This window comes from Barbatula barbatula (assembly GCF_947034865.1).
Source record: "Barbatula barbatula genome assembly, chromosome: 14".
In the NCBI taxonomy this organism is placed as follows: domain Eukaryota; kingdom Metazoa; phylum Chordata; class Actinopteri; order Cypriniformes; family Nemacheilidae; genus Barbatula; species Barbatula barbatula.
This window is the reverse complement of record NC_136777.1, coordinates 6,004,950-6,028,780: the sequence shown is the minus strand read 5'-3', so window position 1 is coordinate 6,028,780 and position 23,831 is coordinate 6,004,950. Positions and strand designations below refer to the sequence as shown.

The 23,831-nt window shown below is 38.0% G+C and overlaps 1 protein-coding gene across 3 annotated transcripts in view; it reads left to right on the top strand.

The window, feature by feature from the left end:
* Positions 1 to 23,831, top strand: part of macrod2 (mono-ADP ribosylhydrolase 2) — a 436,267-nt gene that overhangs the window by 330,590 nt on the left and 81,846 nt on the right. For all 3 annotated transcript variants that reach the window (XM_079472325.1, XM_079472324.1, XM_079472323.1), the window contains one exon: positions 3,706 to 3,779. In XM_079472325.1, the coding sequence (XP_079328451.1) occupies positions 3,706 to 3,779 (74 nt within the window). The remainder of the gene's footprint in view (positions 1 to 3,705; positions 3,780 to 23,831) is intronic.

Below are 23,831 nucleotides of genomic sequence, written 5' to 3'. Positions count from 1 at the left end.
GAAAAGCAAATCTTCACATCGGATCAAGGAAGAAGGATGAAGAAACATTCTGTGTTTTACACTTTTGCGCTTTTATCGTTGGCAGACACTGCTCAGTGAGTGATATTTAGAGGGCTAAGGATATCACAGTTGTTTGAGAAGAGCCTAAATCTACAGCCCTCCGGCAACGTGGCTTTATTTTTAAGCGTAGTCGTATGCTTGCAGGCTGAATTGAATGTGACGCGAGAGACGGGCTGGGCGCTGTGAAATAAATAGATGAGGCAAATTTTTACTGCGCTGTCCTTGCTGGTTGCACACAACAACAAATAAGCCCAACGTTGTTCAGTTAGTGATGTCTGATTCGTACGTTTTCATATTGCATTTAGGATAATGTGTCTTGTGGAGCACTGCTTAATAAATTGGTCGGAGCGTTTCACAAATTCGGGCTGAATCAGGTTCTGTAGTTATCAGTCTGAATTACAGAAATAAGCAGGCGGTCAGGCAACCAGACAGCTCATCGTCTCCATGAATTGGTCAGAGCGGTTATTGACTTTACAGCTGACTTTATTATTTACTGTTTATTGGTAATGTTTATGATACCCAGTGCAGTTTAAATGGTTAATTCTTTGTTTTAAATGCATGTTTCAAACTTTAACATTTTTTGATAAACAAACGTAAAAATTGAATTTAAATTTAATAATCCATTTTGAAATTTTGAAAATAAAAAACAAACAAAAAATCTTTGGGTCATTTTAGCATGTGGGGCAACAGTTTCACCACAGACACAAATGGGTTTAAAGTCACGCTCTGACATTACTGGGTCGTCTGTATGTATGTCTCCATTCATATCTCTCTTTTCATCACATTTGCTTCAATTTACTGTATCGTAATATCTCATTACTGTAATGACCAACGCAATGGGCACCTGTTACCATACTTTTTTTGAATCCTGTATCCTATTGTATAGTGCATCCTACTGTATGCAGAAAACAGTGATCTATCTAGCAAATAAAATAGCTGACTAAGATTTCGGACAACAATACAAAATGGCTGACACCCTGTATGGTGCACTCTACTGTAGTTTATCTTTAGCGTTTTCTTCTTTTCTGTTTGTTCACATTAGAAGTAGAGGGAATCTTCTAAAAAACAGTCTCCCTGGAGCCCTCATCAGCAGCCTGTACGCTAGTAGACATCCATCAGTGATGACAAAACTTCTGTAGACTGTGCTATATTCAGGCTCCATCATTAACTTTTTGCCGCTCCTGTCAATGGCAAGCAAATTTATCTACCAGAAATATGTCAGGGCAACTATAAACTTAAAAACTCTTGTTCCTGCGGCAATTGAATTCTTCCCTCTTTGTCCTTGGATATGTGTCTGGTAAACTACGCATATAATAGTTATTATATATATTTATTTATCTAACAAAATGCAAATATCTATTGTTTTTTATGATTCTTGGTTTACAATCTCTCAAAAATCCTTTCTATATGTTTACTGTCTCAACATTGTTTATACAAATTTAAATGTATAGGTCTGACGCAAATCCAGTGAAATTTCCTTTTGTTCAAGGTTTTCTTGTTGCTTCAGATGAATGTGATTCTCTGAAGGGATGGTGAGAGGGTATCTTGACGGCATGTGGGGAGCATGTTAAGCTGTCAAAAGAAAACATGGCTGATCAGAGAGAACTGTCCATGAGGTCTGACTGTAACAGTGACCTTGAGCGAGCTTGTCTCTACTGAACGACAAAAAACTGATCGCTTTGTTTTTCTCTCACCATGTTACTCTTTTTGTCTGTCTCTTTCGGTATAACTAATGTCTATGAAGCCTAAATCAGTTAACATCTGGAACAGAAAATTCCCTGAATATGTGATATATACATGAGGTCAACTTATAATAATAATAATAATAATAATACATTGAATTTATATAGCGCTTTTCAAGAACTCAGTCGCTTTACAGAAAAAATAAAATAATAATAAATAAATAAAAAAACAATGTCAAAGATGCATTAGCACATTATGAATATAATATTGACATATTTCCTTAGTTCAGCTTTAAATGGGTAAATACGTGTTTCTCTGTGTATTTGGTGTGTTATAAGTTGCCCATGCATGCATTCGACTACATTGCTCAAAAACTAAGACCGCCCAAATGTTTACGCACCTGTCAGTACAATTGCTTTGGAACCTGATGTTCCAAATATGGTTAGAATCGTTACATTTCCATCACAAGCTTGCAGTATTCGACCAATCACTATGCACTGGTTAACTGGCCAATCATAGCACACGCTTTTCAGAGCGATGAACTTTGTAAAAAGTCAGCGCGTTTTAGAGAGGCGGGGCAAAGAGGAGATACAAACATGCACGGTATGTGGAAAATACAAAGTTTTTTCAACTTAAATCGTGTATACACATTGCATCACATCTAAAACAAATGATAATATTCGTTTTAGCAGTGTCATATGACCCCTTTAAAGCATTTCAAGTCGGAGAAAGCTTGCAATACTTCCTTTTTGAGCTTATGTTCTCAAAAAAGCTTTGCATTTAACATCTTGCACTATCAACATCGACACTTATCAAATGGGATTGCCCCCGGCTACAATCATCCCTGTTTTTCTCGGTTAATTTCCAAAAATCTAAAGCTCTGATGCTCCACGGACACATTTCTCTGTACTTACTTTATTCTCTTCTGTATGAGGATTATTTTAAAGAGATATAATAGCTTTATCATGTCTCAGGCATAGTGACCCAAGTTTCAATTCTGTCTCTATTCAGCCAGCAGGAGAAATCAGTAAATTCTGCCTGTGAGAAAAAGAGAGAGAGAGAGAGAGAGAGAGAGACGTCAAGTAAGGAATGAATAAAAATAGGCAATGAATAGGGCAGATACTGACAGGACAAGGCTTATGTCAGATTCTGCCCCTCCCCTCACATCCACCAGATCTCCAAATTATTTAGTGTTGAAAGGCACAGAGGAACGTCAAGAGACACACATAGCATTCTGTAAGGCTGCCGAGCAGACAGAGAGGTGAAACGGACAGTGAAAACATCTACTCAGCCGTGTGTTAATTACATCTCCCATCATCCTGGCGTCTGGGGCGCTGTGAAGGGTCTTGGGGGTCAGTACCGCACTCGCTGGGCAACAGATGCATTCGGGCTCACCGTCCCCATCTCGGCCCTCAGTTGCATTAAATATTAATTTTCTCCAATCAATTTACTCTCGATCAATACGGTGTGTTAACACCGAGACCGGTTTCCCATCTCGGCACAGGCTCTGGTGATTAATATGGCAGTTAGTGGTGTCGTCTTTAACATTCGCTGGTCAATGTGTCATTACTTTCTCATTGTGGTTGCGACCCCGAGCGCCTACCGGTGTAACAGTCATGTCAAGGCAACTTAATGGATCTGTAAATCTGCAACGAATTGGCAAGCGGTGGTGATAAATAGGGCCACATTTGGGGATGTTGATATGTTAGTAAAATATGTTACGGCAGACCTGATCGTAAAAAAAGTGGGCGTCATTTTGGATAGATGAAGCACGAGAACGTTGGCTCTTGGATGTGTATGCATGCTCAACAGATTGTTGTCTGTAGTAACTGTTGAAGGTGTGGAACGAGTTGAGCACCAATAGCAATAGCCATATGGTGATGTTTGTGTAAAGTGCGAGTACATATGCCTGGATTGCTATGTGGCACGAATTCAACACTGAGTTCTCGTTTATCTCCACAGGTTTTCCCAACGATCCGGCAGCAGAAATCGCCATGAAGACCGCGAAAGGCTGGATCGAGAAAAACAGAGATGAGGTAGGAGAGCCACGAGTTTACTAGGCCTCAGAAACACGCTTTAACTTGCATGCAGCCTGTTTGGTGGAATGCTCAGGGAGCAGAGGAAATGTTCGGACCAGATTCCACAGTCCATTTCCCTGATGAAAAATCAATTAAAGCTCACAGCCCTTTCAGGAGGAAAATGTGAAGTGGCAACTGCTCCATGCATTTGCCATTTCTCTCTTTGTGCATCTCAGATGTGATTGAGGCTGTTTAAGCTACTCCTAAATAGCCATTAGGAATAATATACACAGCTTTGAGGCTTGATTCAAATAGCATTTTCTACAAAACATGAACGAAGTGTCTAGTCTTATATCTGAACCATATGGAACAAATAAGAGGTTTTTTGCAAAACCTAAACCGGGCAGTTCCAAATGCCTGACTTGATCAACGATGCATCTTGTTACATTTGCATACATTGAATTAGAAAGTGGTTCAACCTCACTAAGACTGACATTCACGGTCTGTTGACTTTTTAAATGGTCCCGTGTTGCAAACATCTATTTGAAGTGAGGGTTATGCATATGTACGTGTGAATAAAATTTGCCAAAGGGAATTTGTAAGTCAATGAAGTTATTATGGTGATGTTTAAAGAGTAAGCGCATTCACGTGTATTGATGTTGACAGCTGGACATGCTGATTAGATGTTTGACTGAAAGGCTTAATAGAGATTAGCAATTGACGGTGGAACAATTAACACAAGCCTCACGTTTTGTTGTACCACGAGATGAGTCGACTGACATTACTAATGAAATTTCCTAAGTTGGTTTGTTTGCTTCAGAGACAGGCATGATGTCAGTGGATGTTTTCTGTTTATGGGTCATAAAAATATAGACAAAATGTAACTGCATTTAATATAATATTAAATATAACCTATAATCAGACGAATTATTATTATTATAAAAATAATTCGTACTGCAGTGTTCCAGACTGAATAATGGAGGTTCAGCGAATAAATACTTGATACCGAGTCTTGTTTAGTCTCACTGGACTGAATTGCAAATGCTCGGCTGTCAGTCATGTAATGCTGACACTTTGTTTATATGGATTGCTGTAATTCACCATTGGCCCCAGTTAGACAATCCACCTAAGAATTTGCCATGTGAGTAGTATTTTTCTATTATTTTAATTTGATCAAGTTCATTTTTGGAATCCGGAGACGTTGAAGAAAAGTAGTGTCAAAGGAACATCTTCTGATCTTCATAAGAATGAACTCCATGGCATGCAAAGTGCAATAGCAATTGAATTTCGAGCACTCGCACATACCAAAATAAACAAAACTTTAGCCTCATACCTCCGGGCTTCTGCAAATAGATTGCATAATATTTCTGAGCCGCCCTTTATTGACTGGACTTTACCTGCGGGAGCAGAGGGCAGTTTAATTTATTGTGATTGTAAGGCCAAAGTAAAGCCTGCGGGTTCATCTTGAACCGAGGAGACTTGAGGATTAATTACTCAGTATTTACCCAGAGAGCACAAAACACATACGTAAATGAGATTTACTGTTCTGTTGTTTTTGTGTGTGTTTAGCCAGAATGTTATCTGTTGTGTTATCTGACTTCTTACATTTATGACTGCTATATTTCAGATTTTTGCAAATAAAACGGCTCACTTTTGTACAGTGAAAGTGGATGGGGACCGGCTGTTAAGCTTCAAAACAGAATAAAGAAATCACTATGAGTGTATCATAAACGTATTCATATTGCTAATATTCCAAATCCAGAATTATTACAGAATTAATATTCTGTGTGAACTGCAACATCATTTCAGTGTCTTTGTCATCTATGGGCTAGTTGCACGAAGCCAACATATTCGATTTTCGATCAGCGAGTGTGGGTGGGCTTATTTCCGGGCATATAACACTGTATGGGAAAATAAGGATTCTAACTCGTAGCAATGCGTTCAAACAAAGTCACAAAACGTATCAACTAGCAGTATGTGCGGTGAATAGGAGTTTAATGTTTACATTTACATTTAGGAATTTGGCAGACGCTTTTATCCAAAGCGACTTACATTGCATTATCCTATACATTTTACATGGGTATCTGCAATCCACTGGGTTCGAACCCACAACCTTGCGTTGTTAACACATGCTCTTACCACTGAGCTTTTTTACCACGAAGGACTCAGAAATGTACATCAGTTTCTTCATCAGTTCGCTCACATTTGCAGGCCAAAAATCCTTATTTTAACATACTGTGTTATACTACCACAAATAAGCCTGCCGATCAAAAATCTAAAATGGCGGCTTCACGCAACTAGCCCATTATCAAATGTGTTACTTTGACAGGAAATGAGGAAGAGTTACAAATAACAGAGTGAGATTATGGCCCAGGATGCACTCATTTCACTGACTTGAATAGGGATTTGACATGTCAAAGCAGATGCTTTAACCACTAAACCGCTGACTAAACTTGCTTAAAAATAATCCGAAATGTTATTCAGACAGCCAGAACTTCTAAACCTACTGGTAGGGTAAATTATGAATAGCGGGGGAAATCCTGCCTATTTGTTTATGATGTGGGAGTATTAAAGTACATGGACAAAACATTCCTGTAAAATGATTTCTGGAAAAGGGCATAGATGCTTTCAGCTTTATATTTGATGGTCCCTGCTGATTGCTAGAGATCTGTTTACAGTAATATTATTTGGGTTAAGACCACAGAATGAAGGCAATGGAATTCCAGAACTGAAATGATGCCGTCTGTTCTTTCCAATCCATTAGGAGTTTGTATTCTACGCTTTAAATGCTGAAAGGAAACCCATAGATAATAATAATGTGTCAGTTTACTTTATGAAGAAAGATGGGAATGTATTTCATGTAGACGGGGCTTATGAGAGGGGATGCTGGTTACAGTGGGAAATGGTTTAATAGGTAATATGGAGACCTGCCATCAGATATTGAGTAAATATACAGTGTAATTTCTTCTTGCCAGTCAGTGCATGAGTCAAGTTAAGGGATGGATAAAGTTGGATAAAATGTCTCTGCAGTCGAGGAGTCAAGCTGTTAAATGATAAGCACTTGGCATGAACTCTGGGATAGCTTTTGAAACATCATTTTTATACTTGCAGGCTTTAAAATTGTCTATTCTGTTCTGTTAAATTCTGTTGGACCTGATCAGAATGTATCTGTTTTTCTATCCTGAAATAGACTTGCCAAGGACACAAAGTTTAGCATTTCTTTGTTTTTATGTATGAGCTATCCTTTTAAGTATTTAATTTTAAGTACACGTCAGCTGTGTAAAGTATTTTAGTGAGATATTTCAGAAAACGTAAGATGATATTTTAAAGAATGTTGGTCCCCATTGACTTCCCTTGAAAACCACAGAGGCATTTCTCAAAAAATCTTCTTTTTTATTCGAAGCATAAAAGAAATACAGGTTTTGAGTGATATACCTTTGCCTTTAAGGGCCTTCGGTTTTCATTCTCAATGTGGCATCTCAGAAAACACACTTGAAATTCCCTGCATGCTGGATCATTTGCTATACTGATACCATCTCTGTCCATAACGGTGAGAATTCCATTAGAGGCTTGACATGCGAGAGGTGCATTAGTTTGTTGAGAGCGTCATGGGATATAAGTGCATGTATGCGCTACTCTCTTAACTTCACAATAAGGTGCATTAGCCTCGGCTTGTAAAAGTGTCTGTGCTCTTAGCCACCTTAAGATGCGTCCACTTATATGTGTAATATATCATGATACAGCCGTACCGCAGCACCTCATGCAGCGACGATTGTGATTGATGACTGAAGGTTAACCTTCGCGGGCCAGGGTGTGTGTTCACTATACCACATTGGGGAAGAGTAATGGAGACAATGGAGGTTTTCTGACTCGAGCAGAACTGCAGCGAGAAGAGGCATGGTTGAAAGATTCAGTATACAGAAATACAGTAACGTGAAGGTGTCTTTTGTATTAATCTTAACCTAGACCATCATTTATTTTAGTCATTGTATAATATTTTTTCACATTTCATAGTTTCATTAAATATCCATATACAGTACTGGCCAAAGTTGATGTTACAGGGGCATATTTGTACATGATTAGCTTTTTATGCTCCCAAAATAAGGGATGTATGGTACAAAAATTCGAATAAACAAAAAAGTCGAGGAAACACAACAATCTTGTAGAGAAAATGCATACGTTTGCTACAATTTGATCTATTATTAAAGGTATAGTTCACCCTCCTTTCATTTCACTCCCCATTTTCCTACACGATGTCTTAATAAACTTTTCCCAGGTTGCGTGTAGTTTATAATCCAAAACAATCAGTGCAACATGCAGGTTTTGACATTTTTAAGTTCTTCTGAAAGGCTGACTTTCTGAAAATCCTGCCTATGTGAAATGCTTTTACACATTACATACAGATCCATAACAAGACAGTGGGCTAGGTTTTACGAGCAAGTTCACTTGAAAGGTTATTTTTTATAACATGTGATTGATAAGCTCTGTTTTTATCCCCTGGTCCAGCTTCCTATGTCCCTGATAGATTTGCAGAGCTTCACAGAAGACATTTGTGCCCTGCACAAAATCATTGTGAAAAAGCAAGCGGTGGGTGTTTCATTCTGTCGGGGAAAAGCTGAGCAGAAGCGGGCGGATCGTCTGTTGTGCCGCAGGCTCTGACTCTGTCATGATCTCTCACATCTGAGGGCATCAAAGCAGGAAGTCGCGCTTTCATCTGCTCTTATAACTCCAGACAACGCTGTGGTAGCACCATCCTTCTTCTACATGAATCTCTCATCAGTGTTTGCCTTAACAGACTATGCCAACCGTAGCTATTCAGCAATCCCACGGCAAACACAATGAATCGATTACAGTGGCCACCCCTGCTTTCAAATTTTTGTTAAAATGTATGAAACCATTGTTTTGGCCAACCAAATAAATATGCCAAAACCACACTTCTTGGTAATGATGTAATATCTTGATAGCAGGGGCTTGATACGCTCTGCGTATGGCAGAGTATGGCAGTTGCGATACCCTTGCATTCAGATAAAAAGGTGTAAACAAGTGTGCGTTATGATGCTCATTGAAGATGATCAAAATATTTTAGACTGCTGTATATTTTTTGCACGGGCGTCAGAAGCATGTGTATTTCAGAGTGTAAAAACAACACTCACTCACCATAGCTTCTATGGTTTAGTGAGTAAGATGCAAGATCAGTAATTTTGACACTTTCGTGATGCAGGTTTCGAATCCACCTTTCGCTTGTCTACACATATTAAATCATACGGGCATTTATTATCAACAAAATGAAAAAAATATAAAAAAATGCCTTACAGGTGTTTAATAATAAAGTTTATGTTAAGTTAAGGGGTAGTAGTGAGGTGTTTACTGTCGACATATGCCAATAAATTGGCAATTATAATTTTTTTATTTTAACAGTCACATAACAATCTCATCTGCCCAAGCCAGATAAATATTGGAAGATTCATAATATTTGTTACAAAATCGGTGAATAATAAAAAAATGTAGGCCTACTCCATGTGCGTGTGTTGCGCAGCCGCAGTTTATTGCATCAAATATCCGTGCGTCTTTTTTGGATCGTACCCGATTAACGCAGTGGTTGGTGAATATTTTGACAACATCTGGCCGTGGGTTTGAAGTGATGGTCACACACAGTATAAATGGCAGATGGTTTAGTAGATATTTTGTTGGAGTCTCCCTTTTGCTGCAGAAATTTGAGCTTTTAAAAGCACATTTTAAACTATATGTATTTATGATTCCGTTACTTTGGAATGTCGTTGTTGAATGGCTAAAGGAAATTTTGCAATACCCTAGGTTTCTGTGAAATGCCGCCAATGCTCGGTAGACATGTTGTTCTGGGTGACTGGACATTCTGATCTCAGATAAAACGCGCATCTTGATTGCAAAAATATTTTTCAAGGCTGGTACGCTGCCTGGAAAACTGTCATCCAATCACGGCCACTGTTTGTCCATATGCCACCAATGTGTGTTTCCCATCTCTGCATCAACCGGCTCCCGTCATCTGTTTACTTTATTTCCCATTTTAGCATCTAATTCTGTATTATTCGGACCTACGCGGCTTTAATCTGCCGGTGAAAAATGCAGTGTGACACTTTATTTGCATGATTCCTCTCAATTTAGCACCAGCAGACGGTTTATTATAGCGTCTCGGACCCCGGTCCAGATGGGCCTGTATCACACCACACAGCTCTGACACATGAAACAGATTGTGGAAGTTTCCTCCTAATAAAACAGCGACTGAAAAAGGGGTCCATGTCGTGTTTAAAGTGTACTAAGGTTACAATACCGTTGTCTCTTCACTCTACTGTCATTTGTGGATTTTAGGAATGGTAGTAGCGTTTCCTCTTTCTTTTATTTATTTTATATACATGTTTGTTTGTTTTTTGCCATCTGTCATTTTAAGGATGCAGATAATAAATGCTAGCATATTCCGTCGGGGCTACGAAAACTGAGATTGAATAGCTAAAGAAACAAATGCTCGTCGTGATGGGCGATTTGCTATCCGAACGGTAAATATAATTTCAAGTTCAGCAGGGATTGTGGCAGGTGAGGCTGTTATGTGACATCAGGGAGAAATGCTTTGTCATTTAGTTAAGGAAGATGTATGAGAACGGCAACTGGAGAACAGTCTAGAATGGCTTTCTATTGTGGCTATTCCAAACAATATAGGCACACATACAGTTTATACAGTATAGGCTATGTATATATGAGCTATAGTCATCATGACGCTCAGGTTAAAGCGTAGTTGCTTTTATTTACCAAAAAAAGAACGAAATGCTTGTTTTTTGTGTCACAGTTAGTATGTCCTTCATTGCTGTGGGTGGACAATAAAGAACACGTGGGGGTGTTATTATTTTCCTACTGTAAATGTATACATTTATAAAGGGAAAGTTCTCGCAAAAATACAAATTCTGTCATCATTTACTCACCCACCTGTCATTTCAAACCTTCATGAGTTTGTTTCTTCCGCAGAACACAATAGACATTGTAAAGAATGTTGGTATTCATACAATGGCGTGCCATTCAATTCCATTGTCAATAGTACCACTGTTGTTCGGGTACCAACATTCTTCAAAATATTTTCTTTTGTGTCATACAGGTTTGAAATGACAGGATTGTGAGTAAATGATGAAAGAATTTTCATTTTCGGGTGAACTATCCCTTTAAAGTAACAGTTCACAAATAAATTAAAATGCTATCATCATTGTGCCAAAAGCTGTATTATTTTCTATTCAAAATCCGATTTTCCCACTGCCTTTTATGTCCATACAGTGAACCGTAAGTGGTGATAAGAAGCTGTATATCTCTAGAAATGACAGAAATATACCATAAAACTCTTGTGTAAATACGGTGAATGAGAATTAGATGGAAAAATCATCTGCAAACAAGGGTTTAAATTTACAGTTCAAATGTTTACTTTAAAAAGAGCAGCTAGGCCATTATATGTAGAATGAAGAACGTAAATTATATGAGTTATTATTGACATAATAGTGAGTCAATGGTTTGGCTGAACTTTCCTTTTCTTTTTGGGTTTGTGGCCTGCTGGAGCGAGGTCAAGAACAAATTGGACACATGGAGAAGCTCACGTTGTCGTATCGACACAGCCGCACACATTTACACACATTACCTTCGGAGAGGGTGATGGAGTAACCAGTAGTCTATACAGAATCTGTTACATGCCTTCTTTACTTTCTTTATTTTCTACACACAATCCAGGCACACATTGCTGAGATGGCACATTTTTTCCTTTTTATGTTAAAATGGACCTATCCATTTCAATAGAAGAGGTCATAACCTGATTATCTTACATTGGCCACTCATCCGTATTCATTGGCACGTAAGGAAACGGCTGTAACGTTCAAATAACTGGCACAAGATTTGGATCATTTCTCTCACACCTATCTTGTGTAATAATCTATGAATATTGTGTTGAAAAGCATAATCTGATAACTCGCACCAGCTGTACCATCTTTTGAAAACAATTTCACATGTTTGTTTGTTTTCTCATGTGCCGCACAATCGTAAGACCAATACAATTCTAATTGACGTGTTGATTCTTTTCTACGCTGCGTTATCATCTTCTGCATTGTCTCTAATGTCTTCTGTTTTCAATCGTGCAGTATCGTGGCTTAAGTTAATTAGCCGTCTGTCTCTAATACAATGTGTTTGACAGCCTTGCATTACACAAATTACCTTGCCATTGTGCTTTGATTAGTTTCTTTCCTAAACGTGCACTTTTCACAATAACAATTTTAAGAAATCTGTGAACGCGTGACCTTTTTTCTCACTCTTATAACAGCATCGAATGATAGAAATAAGGTGAGCAGCGAGCATGTAAACAGTCTGCGAGGTTTATAATTAATCACAGGATCAAATGAATGATATTCATAGCCCAAGTTACAGTCAATTGCTTTCACACTGTCGATATGCTCACATGAAAATCTATTTCAATGAAGCATCTGCCTTCAGAATGCTAAAAGTTTGTTTGAAAAGATAAAGGCCATTATTCATTTCCATGCCTGGTTTTGTATTGTCAGGAGGGGAATCTTGTCGTGAATGAGAGTGCTCATTTGACCTCATCACTCTTGATCGGAGAAAATGTCTGTGCTTTACGAGCGTATGTTTTCCCTGTCCAGGGCTTTTTGTCAATATTCTAATGGCGTAAAGCAGGTGTCCTCTGAGTAGTTATCTGTTATCTGTCCTGTAGGTTAACTGTTTGTAAATCTCATGTTTAAATAAAGGATAATGTACCGACGGTAGGACATTATCGCAAACCCCTTCAGGGTGATAAAGCAGGTGTACATTATCCTATTTATAACATTGCTTCTAACCAGATAAATAAAAAAATGGACATCTTCGTATGTATGTCGTAAATCGGATGCCTTGGACAGCGGTCCAAAATATCAATAGTAGATGCACCGATATAAATGCCAATAGACGGCATCGGACGATGAAAGCAGTTTTTAACACTATCGGCTATGAGCCGATCATTTAAAAAACATTTGATGATCAGGGCCGAAATATCCTGTCAATCAAAACAGGAAAATGTAAAGCGTTTGTGCTCTTTATACAGCAAATGTGGCTAAACATCACCACTTTGATGTTCAGTATTAATAGTATGAATTAATAACATTCAGAAAATTAAGAAATATGAATTTAATCTTCAGAATCAGGATTGGCAGATATCACTCTGAATAATCAGCTATTCATGTTGTTGGAGACATTTAGTATCGGTGCATCTCTAATTAATATTAATACATATTTTGTATTAAACAAAAATATTTGAATATTTTTTGATTATACTTCGTTAGTATGAAGATGCTTTCCAGCGATCGACGGTTACAAAAAAGCCAACGTTACACTTTTGAGGTCATTCCAAATTATCACTTCGATGATTATGAATAGAGCTTCATATTTCATGAGCTTTGCAAGGTGACATTGATTCAAATTATCTTTGTATGCGAGAGCATTAACGTTCATGAGCAGTACAGCAGCACATTCATACATACGTATTTTAGTTGTCATCACAAATATATGTCTACACTTAACCTTAAATTTAAATCCCACAAAGAAACTTGTCCGATGAAGCACAAATCGTGTTGAACTCACTGCAGAAACAACAGAGAGACAGCACACGTCCTCCAGAATAAAGTGATGACATCCTCGGCAGTTAATCGTTTATCATAGGGATTAATTATGCTTGCTATCTGTGGCTCGCAGAAATGGAAGATTATGAAAAATGTAATGGCCACGTTTTCGCCGCTCTCACTGCCGCTTATATTAATATGGATTAAGCCGTAAACCTCAGGCTTGTGAATGGAAAGACCCTTGTCAGCATTTTCCGTCCTTCACGAGGGACTGTCACTGTTATTCAGGATCTGTTGCATATCTTGACTGACGGAAGATTATGCAAAGTAGATAAAAAATACAATAAGCCATCTTTCTTTCGTTCTTTTTGCCTTGCCTTTTTTGTCCGTCTGTCTCGTGAAAAGAACACAAATCTAAAAGGCTGTCAAAACAATGGAGTTGAAGTTAACACAAACAGAAGTGACAGATTTCAGGATTTACTAAAATGCACAGATTCCAAACAGACGCCTTTCCAATGTCACAAACAACTCACATTTTGCATAATTCTTCCCTATAGTACACTGTTATATTAATAGACAGGGGGATTTAGTGGCAAAATGTAGATTACTTACCATATTTTACCCTCGCTTTGGCCTTTTTTTTTAGCTAAAAGGAAGCTCAACATTTAATGTGTTTGGATAACCTTTCTGAAGCAGCAGTTGTGGCATTTTACGTCTCCTCCTCTCCAATGTGAAGCGAAGTGGCATATTACAAATACATAGATATTCAGCCTCACATATGAGTTCATATAAACCGTTTCAGGGTTCCAGTCGACCACTTTTTCAGTATGTTTTCAGTCATATATCCAGTATTGACCGGTCGACCAGGGCTCGTATGTTGCTGCGCTCTTACGATGTGATAACTCCAGGTTGAGATGGGATGTCAGTGAATGTGAATCAACAGGAATATGTCTCACATCGGCACAGGATAACCATATGATCCACATCTCTTACCTTTCGAGAGCGACGCAGGTTCCGTTTCAAAGCATGGCCAGAGGCCACAACAGGTATAAAACTCTTAGTTTTTTTTCAATGACATTAATTACCGCCTCACAGAGCCGGCCGCTCGAGGGGCCTTACAAACATGAGCTTACACCGCCAGCTTTAACATGCCACGCACGTCAATATGCTGTCATCCTGAGGGCAAAGACTCACGACAAAACCCGGCGCTAATTTGTCGGAGTGTTGTATATTGGTGAATGTGTAAACATGTTTCTCAATTTGGAAAGGCTGAACCCAATTACTCCTGTCTCCTCGAAAGGGTCAAGCGTCAATACTTTCATTAGTTTATTAAATTTTGACTGATAATGTATTTCTGTTTATTTCTCCCTCTTTCCCTCGCTCTTTCTCTCACGCTCTCTAGTTTTATTTATTTATATTTTTGTCCAGAAGTTTATTGGGTAAAGATTACCAATCTTTAATCTGGTATAAAGATTGGTATTGTCAAAACGTTTTCAGAAACATGTCAAAATTCAATCTTCTTCACTTAAATCAGTTTACAATTAGGTTTCTTTTTAGTATGGAAAGAAATAGTGCTGAATGTTTTTCTCTTGATCTCCTGACAGCCTTTTATTGAATGTTAATAAAGTAGGGAATGTTCATAAAATCATTGTACCGTATGTTTACACTAAGCTTCAGACTGTTGTGTCTCTCTTTCTCGCTTGCTCGCGCTCTCTCAATCTGTCTCCAGCACATTATCTGTCTCTCTCTCTCTCTCTCTCTCTGCCTCCCTTACTTTCTCCTTACCTGTCCTTTAAGAAAAATGGTGTAACTGTAGCACTAGCATGTTGTTTGACCTTTCCATGTATGGTTGATAACTCCAATGGCCTCAAGTTATTTCACATTATCCATGTTACATCAAGGCCAGAAGGAAAGACGTGAGCTTGTCAGGAATTTATCAATTTTGAAGAAATAAAGAAACTCCGTCACTTAATCCTATAAGTAAACTTGTGACATCAGATGTTCTTGATTCTGTTGAAGCGCACAGGGCGCTATTGGGAATATCCATACAGGAAAATTAAATGAACAAAGTTCAATAATTTTACTTTTCATTTACATTTGTGGATTGTGGATATTGTGCATCTGTTTTATTAAAATAGAAAGTTTTATGCTTAAGGTGCTTTCCATCAGACCACTTTGTATACATTTTTCCTACAAAACAGACAAATGTGTCCTTAAAATATTTCTGCTTCAATACACATGACTAATGCCCCAGCCTATCTTTACAGGCTAGAACACATCTGCAGTTTTTCTACTCTGTGACCTAAAGGAAGAGGCTGTTCTTTTTTCCATGTATCATCTTTCTTTAGTTTTTCATACATAAAAAGCGTTGCAGAGAAAGAAAATAAATAGGGAGGCATTTATGGTGAGAGATCGGTGATGACAATCCATAACCTTTTCATTACACATCTGCTATTCACACACATTCTGAGCATCTTTTCAACATTGTTTGTAGATCGCACTCATCTGCTGCTGCCCTTTGGCTGTTTAGATGGATGAATAGCATATGATTTAATGAAAGATTTGAAAGCCGGTCAGATGGACGTTCCTAGTTTGTTCTTATCCTTACCGAATACTTACCACATTCGTGTACCCTCATAAATGTGTTTTTACAGAAACCATGTTTAATGCCATGATATAGAAATATTGTAAATACTCCATAGAGGCACAATATATCGTCATAAACATGGAATATAATTTCTTCTCACTTTACCATGGTAACGGCACAGTACTTCTCTATAAGATCTATTGCTCACCTTAATACTTGAGGAAAGTTCTCAACAGTTCTGTGCTGTAGCAGGTAAGTAATCGTTTTCCCACAATTTCCAGCAGCAGCATCAGTGGCCGTACGGGGGCAGAATTAATAGGCTGACCCTGTTAGGAGAGGCAGGTGGTCTTGAGAGGGGGGTTGCACCTGTCTGGAGAGAGGTCACCCTCTTCCGTTCATCTTTCTTCTCGTTCACCTTGGGCTCTTGCCAAAACACTCACCACTTTCTCTCTTTCTCATCCTCTCAAGTGACTTCGCAAAGTCATTCTTTTGTTACCAACTTCCCCCATTTCCTCCAAAACCGTCAGAGGTGTTAGTGGTAAAGACGGTCACGAAAGTTCTCTTAGGAGTCGAGAGCGGCTCGAAGTCTCATTTTCCAGAGAGGCATGTCATGTTGAAAGAGAGGGCGGAATCGGCCCCTGATGTGGGAGCGCTGGCGAGCCGGCGATGTTCTCAAATAGGACATCTGCTCGATGGGGCCTTGGTTTTCTGCTTCTCATATGACCAATCCATTTATCAAACTCAGCCTGAGCCAATATCACACTGTCAAAGAGTAGCACATGGCGTTCTATCACTACAAAGGTCTATGACAGGACAAGTCCTTTCTTATTATTGTCTTCCTCTGTGCGTGTGTATGTGTGTGAGATTGGCCAAGTTAAATGCTGTACATGTTCTGTCCATGTCCAACTGAATTATTTTGATTAATCAGTTTGTATCCTCACCTGCTTCCTCGGCCCTAAATATGCAAGTATGTAACACAAATGCATCTTGCTGTGAAAGTTAGATTTGATGTGTTATTGCTTTTCAACAATTCATAATGCAACGTAAGTTTACAGATATCACAATTACTTCAATTGCAAAGCAATTGTGTATTTATACGTGCAATGTTTCTGGCCTTGGCAAAATCAGTTGACTGAAACTGCACATAGAGTTGTGTAGTTATGACATATAATAAGAGTGTCAATTATTGTGGCTGTATGAATGACAGTTATATTGCTGTCTGCAGGTTACTTCTAGCTGCAATGCGCGAAAGAGAGAGAGAGAAATTGTGAAGAATTGACACGCTCTCCTCCCTGTATTTTGTCATTCAGCAGAGGCCGTTGGAGGCTGGGTGCTCCTGTGGAGAAGGCCACAGAGTCTATGTCGTGATTCTGATGCCTGGAGGCCTCAATTACTATTTATGTGCTGATCTTTGACTGCTCACTGCTTCCTGACGCACACACACATACACCTGTACCAAGATATAAGACACCCGTGTTATGAGTTCTTTCTCTCACTGAGAAAAATCTGCTGTCATGATGCAAAATACAAGAAGGGGAGGAAAGAACTGCCTTTTAGTTTCAAGGTTTAGTCTAACACTTTCAAATCTCACTTTTACCTTAATTCCTTTGACTTATTAAACCAATCAAACAAACCATTTGCTGGGACAGTACATCAAAGCCCTGGAGTTTTTATTGTAAATTATTTATTTTTTATCTACATTTACATTTAGGCATTTGGCAGATGCTTATATTCAAAGCGACTTACATTGCATTAGAACTATACATTTCTTTCTAAGTATGTGCAATCCCTGGATTCAAACCCATGACCTTGGTGTTGCTAGCACCATGCTCTATCCACTGAGCTACAAGAAAGTACATATTACAAATCCACTTTGCCGATATTTTTTCTGTTATTCATTTGAAAAGTTCTCATTAGTCCGTCAGACGTGGTCACTATACACAACTGTTGCATGGAAACTTGATTAATATTTAAAATTCTCATTTTGTATTCAAAGGATAAAATGACAACACACCAGTTTGTGTAAATAAATAACATTTGTGTGAACTATTCCTGTAAGTAGGCCAGAAGTCTTCCTGAGTGTGAAGCAAAGGTACGCTGCCATCAAGGGTAATGGAGTCCTCAAAGTGTAACATGAAGATTGAGAGTCTCATAAATTAGAGAGGAACAAGCATAACTGCAGGACAGCCAATTCATATCCCCATCCAGAAGAGCTTATTAGACACTCCTTCACGGCAAGGCCTGGAATATAAAAAATGTCATGTAAAACAAGATTTGCTTGTGATATTTAGCTCATGACCTCGCAAATACAGATACCTGTTTGCAAACCCAACCTTTACTCTATATACACTGTAAAAAATCACTTAAAAAAAAAGGGGCGCCAGAATTTTCTTGTGAATTTGTAGTCCTTTTCTGTAATTTTAATTTTTTTGACTGTATTACAAAATAAACTGTAACAAAAAAAAAATTCTTAAAAACAATGTACATTTTCTGGCAGCTAGGCGGCTGTAATAATACATTTTCTGTAATTTTACGTTTTTGGCCGTCTTTTAAGTAATACATGATAAATCTGGAATAAACCGTAGAGTTCCATATAATTACGTTTTTTGTACTGTAGAATTTTCTTAAAAATTTTAGTAATATTTTGCATGTTTGCTATATTTAGGCTAGATTTCAGCAAGATTGGACCAATGTTTGAAGTAAGGATGCATATGTTGGTCGGTGAATTATCAACCACTCTATAGTTAATCAACCAAGTTATGTTGCATTGCAGGAATAGATTTGTGCACAAATCTGTGACCCTTCAAATGCACAAGATGGGACTTTGCCCAGGATGGAGATTGATTTTTATGCCAAGCCTTTCTGATCATCTTGCGCTGCTTGTTCAATTAAAAATGTCCAATAACTAATTTATTGTTCTTGCAAAACGTCTTTCCTCCACTCCTCATAAAAATCAAACAGTTGGCTGCTTCATAATGTTTAGAATATACATGTTACTGCCTTCATGGGATGAATTGCTTATCTTGTAGCATTTCTTGTTTGTAAATTGCTTTGCATATACGTGTCTCTTAAATTTAACAGGCAAATATGATTACTTTCTTGTAATTTCTTTTGAAAATGCACATCATCCCAAAGGCAAACAGAAGAGGCAATACTCACGTTATGATGTTGTAACATAAGATTTTATCTTATTAGAGTTGCATATTTTTAAGGGTGGGTGCTGCTATGCTGCTGTTAAGCTTCAAATGATGCACACGTATAAATTATTCCATTTATCGGACATTACACCCTGCTATAAACACACCTTTCTACCACACAGCACAACTGTAACTTAAAATGCTCTAGATTACCAAATTCAACTTTCGTAGTCTCAAGGCCTCTGGGATGCTTGAGTAAGGTGGGAATTCATTTTCAAAAGAGTTTGAACATTTCCGGGATCCTTGAAGTAGGTCTCAGTTATACCAGATGAGTCTCTTGTCCTGGTTGAAAAGGAATCGTACCTGCCCCTTTGAAACTTCTGACAGTCGATAGGTTTTTGCAAGCGCCCCTCTTTGCATTCACTTTTACACAGTCCTTAGATGTTGTTACATAGATCAAGACTTAGTTTGGGATTTCTTTGAGTTCAAATTATTATTTTTTTAATTCGATTTGTTTCTCATACCGAAGTGATATGCCAGCATATGCGTGTATTTGTTTGTTTGCCACCCAAAGCCCAGCACAAATAAATACCCTGTGAGGCATTTAGATTATGCTCATCGTTGGCTCGCCATCTCCATTTACCTCTTACGCCGGCCGAAAACCTCCTCATCCCAGATGCATTATAGGTAATCACCATCCTAATAGATAATTTTGTTGCGTGGCTTTTGTGGGCTCCTGCATCATTACTGCTTCAAAGAAAGCCTTCTGGATGGGTTATGTCCTGTTGTTAGAATCAATGAGCTGCGAATTATTCCATATAGAGCGAGTTAAGAACAGAGAATAGGACCATGCAGATAGCCTTGCAGTTAGAACGTGGCGGCTGAAAGTCCGTGTAAATTGCCCTCTGTGTCAGATATGATGATATTGCTTTAATTTACCCTTCAGTTCAGTACTGCAAGATGAGGGTTTGATGTCGGGTTTTAAAAGCCCCCAACTTTATATCAGCTGCTTTGCAAAGCCTGCATTATATTTTAACCTTTTCTATTTCGGATCTATCTTCTGTGATTCTGTAGCTTGCTCTTGGCAATAATTGGGAGTATTATTGGCTTTCAGATCAGAAAACCTCATGATTTTCCTTATTGTAATTTTCAAAACCAATTTGAAATATTTTTTAAAAGTTTTTAAATAGTGGCATCATGCCGAAGTTATTTTTGCAGATACATTTATAGAAGATGTTTGTTTTTTGCTTATGGCAGGGGGATGCTTCTTTGTAATACATTTTTTTAAAGATATATTCTTTGGGGCACTGTGTAAGCTTTCTTGTCAATGCTTTTAATTTAATCGGTCCACCTTAAATCCCCTCACACTCTTATCACGCTCTTTCTCCACTTATCATGTTGTTCTTCATAAGTGCCGCGCTAGCTAATGAAAGCATCGCCGAGTCGTGTGCGAGAGGAATGGAGATACACCGAACCAACAGTCCCGGCTCATGCCAGCTCAGCAGGCTGTTCGAGAACGGAGAAACTCAGTCAAAACAAATTACCAACAAGAAGGAAAAACGATTTTCAAAGGTCAAATTCTTTTCCCTGCATTTTCTTTTCCACATGTCTCCATTTATTATTTACTCTCGGTGATCCTCATTGTTATTGGACCATCAAACAGATGTTTATTTCCTGGGTAAATGTGAAATGAAAGCCGCTATTGGTGGAATTGTTATTGATATTTTGCTTCTTACCGAACCCACAGCTGCCTCATAAAAGAGGTCTTGGTTTTGTTGCCGGGCTGGTGGTTGCATCTATCTATTGAGGTTTGTTGTCAGGAGTTCATTGAACATGGAATAAAAAACGACCCACGGTTCATTAATAGCAGTCCTCTACATTAGGAGGAGTATTGAAAAAGGCAGAAATGAGGCGACTGTAAACACCATAGCAGGAGATAACCAAAGAACAACCATTATAGCTGAACCAAAACAATGTCAAATATTAAAGCTGTTTTTGATGAAATAAATAAATCAATAGTATTAATAGAGTTAAAATAGGTCTTTATTGTAATAAATTAAAGGTGTCTTGTTTGCCTGCAGAATTATAGCATACATGTCCAATAAGGTAATTGTTTCATGCATTAATTAGCAGCACCTTTCATGGATTTTATAATTATCATGCAAAAGACTACATTCATCTTTTTTTATTATTTACTTAATCGTTAAGTCTTAATATTACATCAAGTGAAATATATAAATACATTTAAAAAATCATGGAGAAGATTTCGCTTAAGGGCCTAGTTGAAAATTGCTTTGAGCTCTTTGAAGTGCGATATTTGCCTTGATTTTTTTCGTGCTGGTTTTTCCGTTGGTGAGTTTTATAGCTACCTGTGATGTTAGTGATGATTTATCATAGTTTATAGTAAGTTTAAGTGTAAATACAGCATATGGTTTCTGAAAAATAAGCTGCAATGTTGGTTTTAATGAATTAGGATTCAAATATACACTAAGCCAAACTTTAAAATAGCAAAATGAGAATGCTTTTATTTTATGCAAGATAGCACAAGCATCAAATGCAAGAAAATGATTAAACAATACACTGTACATTTTTGAAATAATTTTACTGTGTAATGTAAAAAAGCTGTACTTTTACGATTTATTCGAGTTTTATTAACAACATTTTTACATATTTTAAAAACACGGTTAAAAACTGTCAAATTACAGAAAAAGACTGCAAATTTACAAGAAAAACAGAGACATTTTATTTAACGGAATATTTCTGGCAGCTGGGGTGGTGGGGTGTCATTTTTTACAGGACTTTTTTTAACAGTTCTTCTAAAGTCAGATTTGTTCGTGGTAATACATTAGTTAGGATAAGCATGGACATTTTGAATATAAATGTTAAACTGGGAGTAAAATGGTGTTGAGTGTGCGTGCGTCTTGTTTTAGCTGACATTGATACATCTGGGGACTTTAAAGCTCTTGGATCTGTCAGCTTGTCTCGCAGTCCAAAAAAAGCCATTTTCACTTTTAGACACTTGACACTGACTCAAATGACCTAACGTATCGACTTAAACATCAAAATGAGAGACACTGGCATCCGGCAGCACATCACCATTGTAACAAACAGAGCTGTAACTTAAAAATCCCATAGCTGTCTTTTAAACTGACCAGGCTCGAAGTCTATAGCTTTGTGTGAAGAATAGCGTTTAGCCACCATTACTTTTCCTGACCTTGTGCCGACAGCGCCAGGACGGAACGCTGGGTTACAGTTGAAAGTTTTGGACAGTGATGGCTGGACGTCACCTCCAACTTCAAGCTGAATTATTTAGTTGGCCCTCACAAGTTCACGATCACGTTTTTTTAAATATATATTGTCCTTAAGGTTACCAACTTTACAAAAACTTCCTGATTCCTGCATAGTCATAGTTACAAAAAGTAAATGTGCTAAAAAATCACTAGCCTCACCATCTGTAATGAACCCCGCTGTGTTCATTGCTATTTTCGTTCTGTACAAAATGAATATGAAGGAATGAAAAGCTATGTTTCCTTAATGAAGTATTGTGAGAGATGTTCTCATTTCATAGCAGTGAAGTTTTGTATCATCCCAGAGCGTGGAAAGGAAACATGTCGGTGATGCTGATTAATATGGTGCCGATGTTTTGATAGCTAGGCGCGCATTGACTTTTGCCATTATTCACGCCTCCCAATCGATTCAGCCTGGTTCTGTCACAGAGACGAAACTTGACTTTTACTCATAATTAAAGCAATCTACATGCAAATCAGGTCAAATACGAACGGCATATTGTGTTATGAAGCTTGCCATGCTCTCGGGAGCGTGCTGCTATTACTGGCCGTCCTAATCAGGGATGCCACACGCACGCTCCCTTGCATATAAACACCGGCCCTCACCTCATAACACACAATGTGCCTTTATATACGTACCTGAATGTGGCTGATATTCCTCTACTGCTGATTAGATGCGTTCACAATGTCTTAAAGCTTATAATTGACAGTCTGTGTGCATACAATCACAGCTGGGCACTCAAGTTATCGTTGGTTTAAGAATAAAATTGTCCTTGATCCTTCTAGACGGTGCTCATTGTACTATTACAACATACGATCAAAGTGCAAAAAAGATGGCTGACCATTTACAACACTAGTGGCTATTTGTCAAAAAGGAGGTTCATTCTTTACAGGGAATTTGTCTTAATACAATGCATGATTTTCAGTGAGCGTGTTATTGAAGAATGGGGTAGTTCCAAACTATATTTGACATCCTATATATGCTAACATTATACAGTATTTCAAGGTTTCCCAAGCTGGGGTTCACAAACCCCTGATGGTTTGTGATGGAATTGCAGGGGGATTGTGAGTTTGTGTTCTGTATGTCTACTAGTGTACAGTATGCGCAAATTGCAAATACATGTTTGGGGTTTCATTTGATCAATAGTTATGTAAAATACTACTCATAGAAACTTTAAAACCGATAAATGAATTCATTTATTTACAGGTTAAACATTATTATTATTATTAAAATATTTACTTAAAACTTGATATTACTTAAAAGACCCGGCAGTGAGTGACCCCGAGGGGAAACATTCAGTTATAAAGAATGTTTATGACCCATTCAAGTACTTAGGTCATGTCATTGGTTTAAAATACTGATTTGAATACTTGTTCTGTACATGCCTGTATATCTTGAACTTGCTGTTAATGGTTAAGAGGACATCTGACTCATAAACATTGCTTTAACA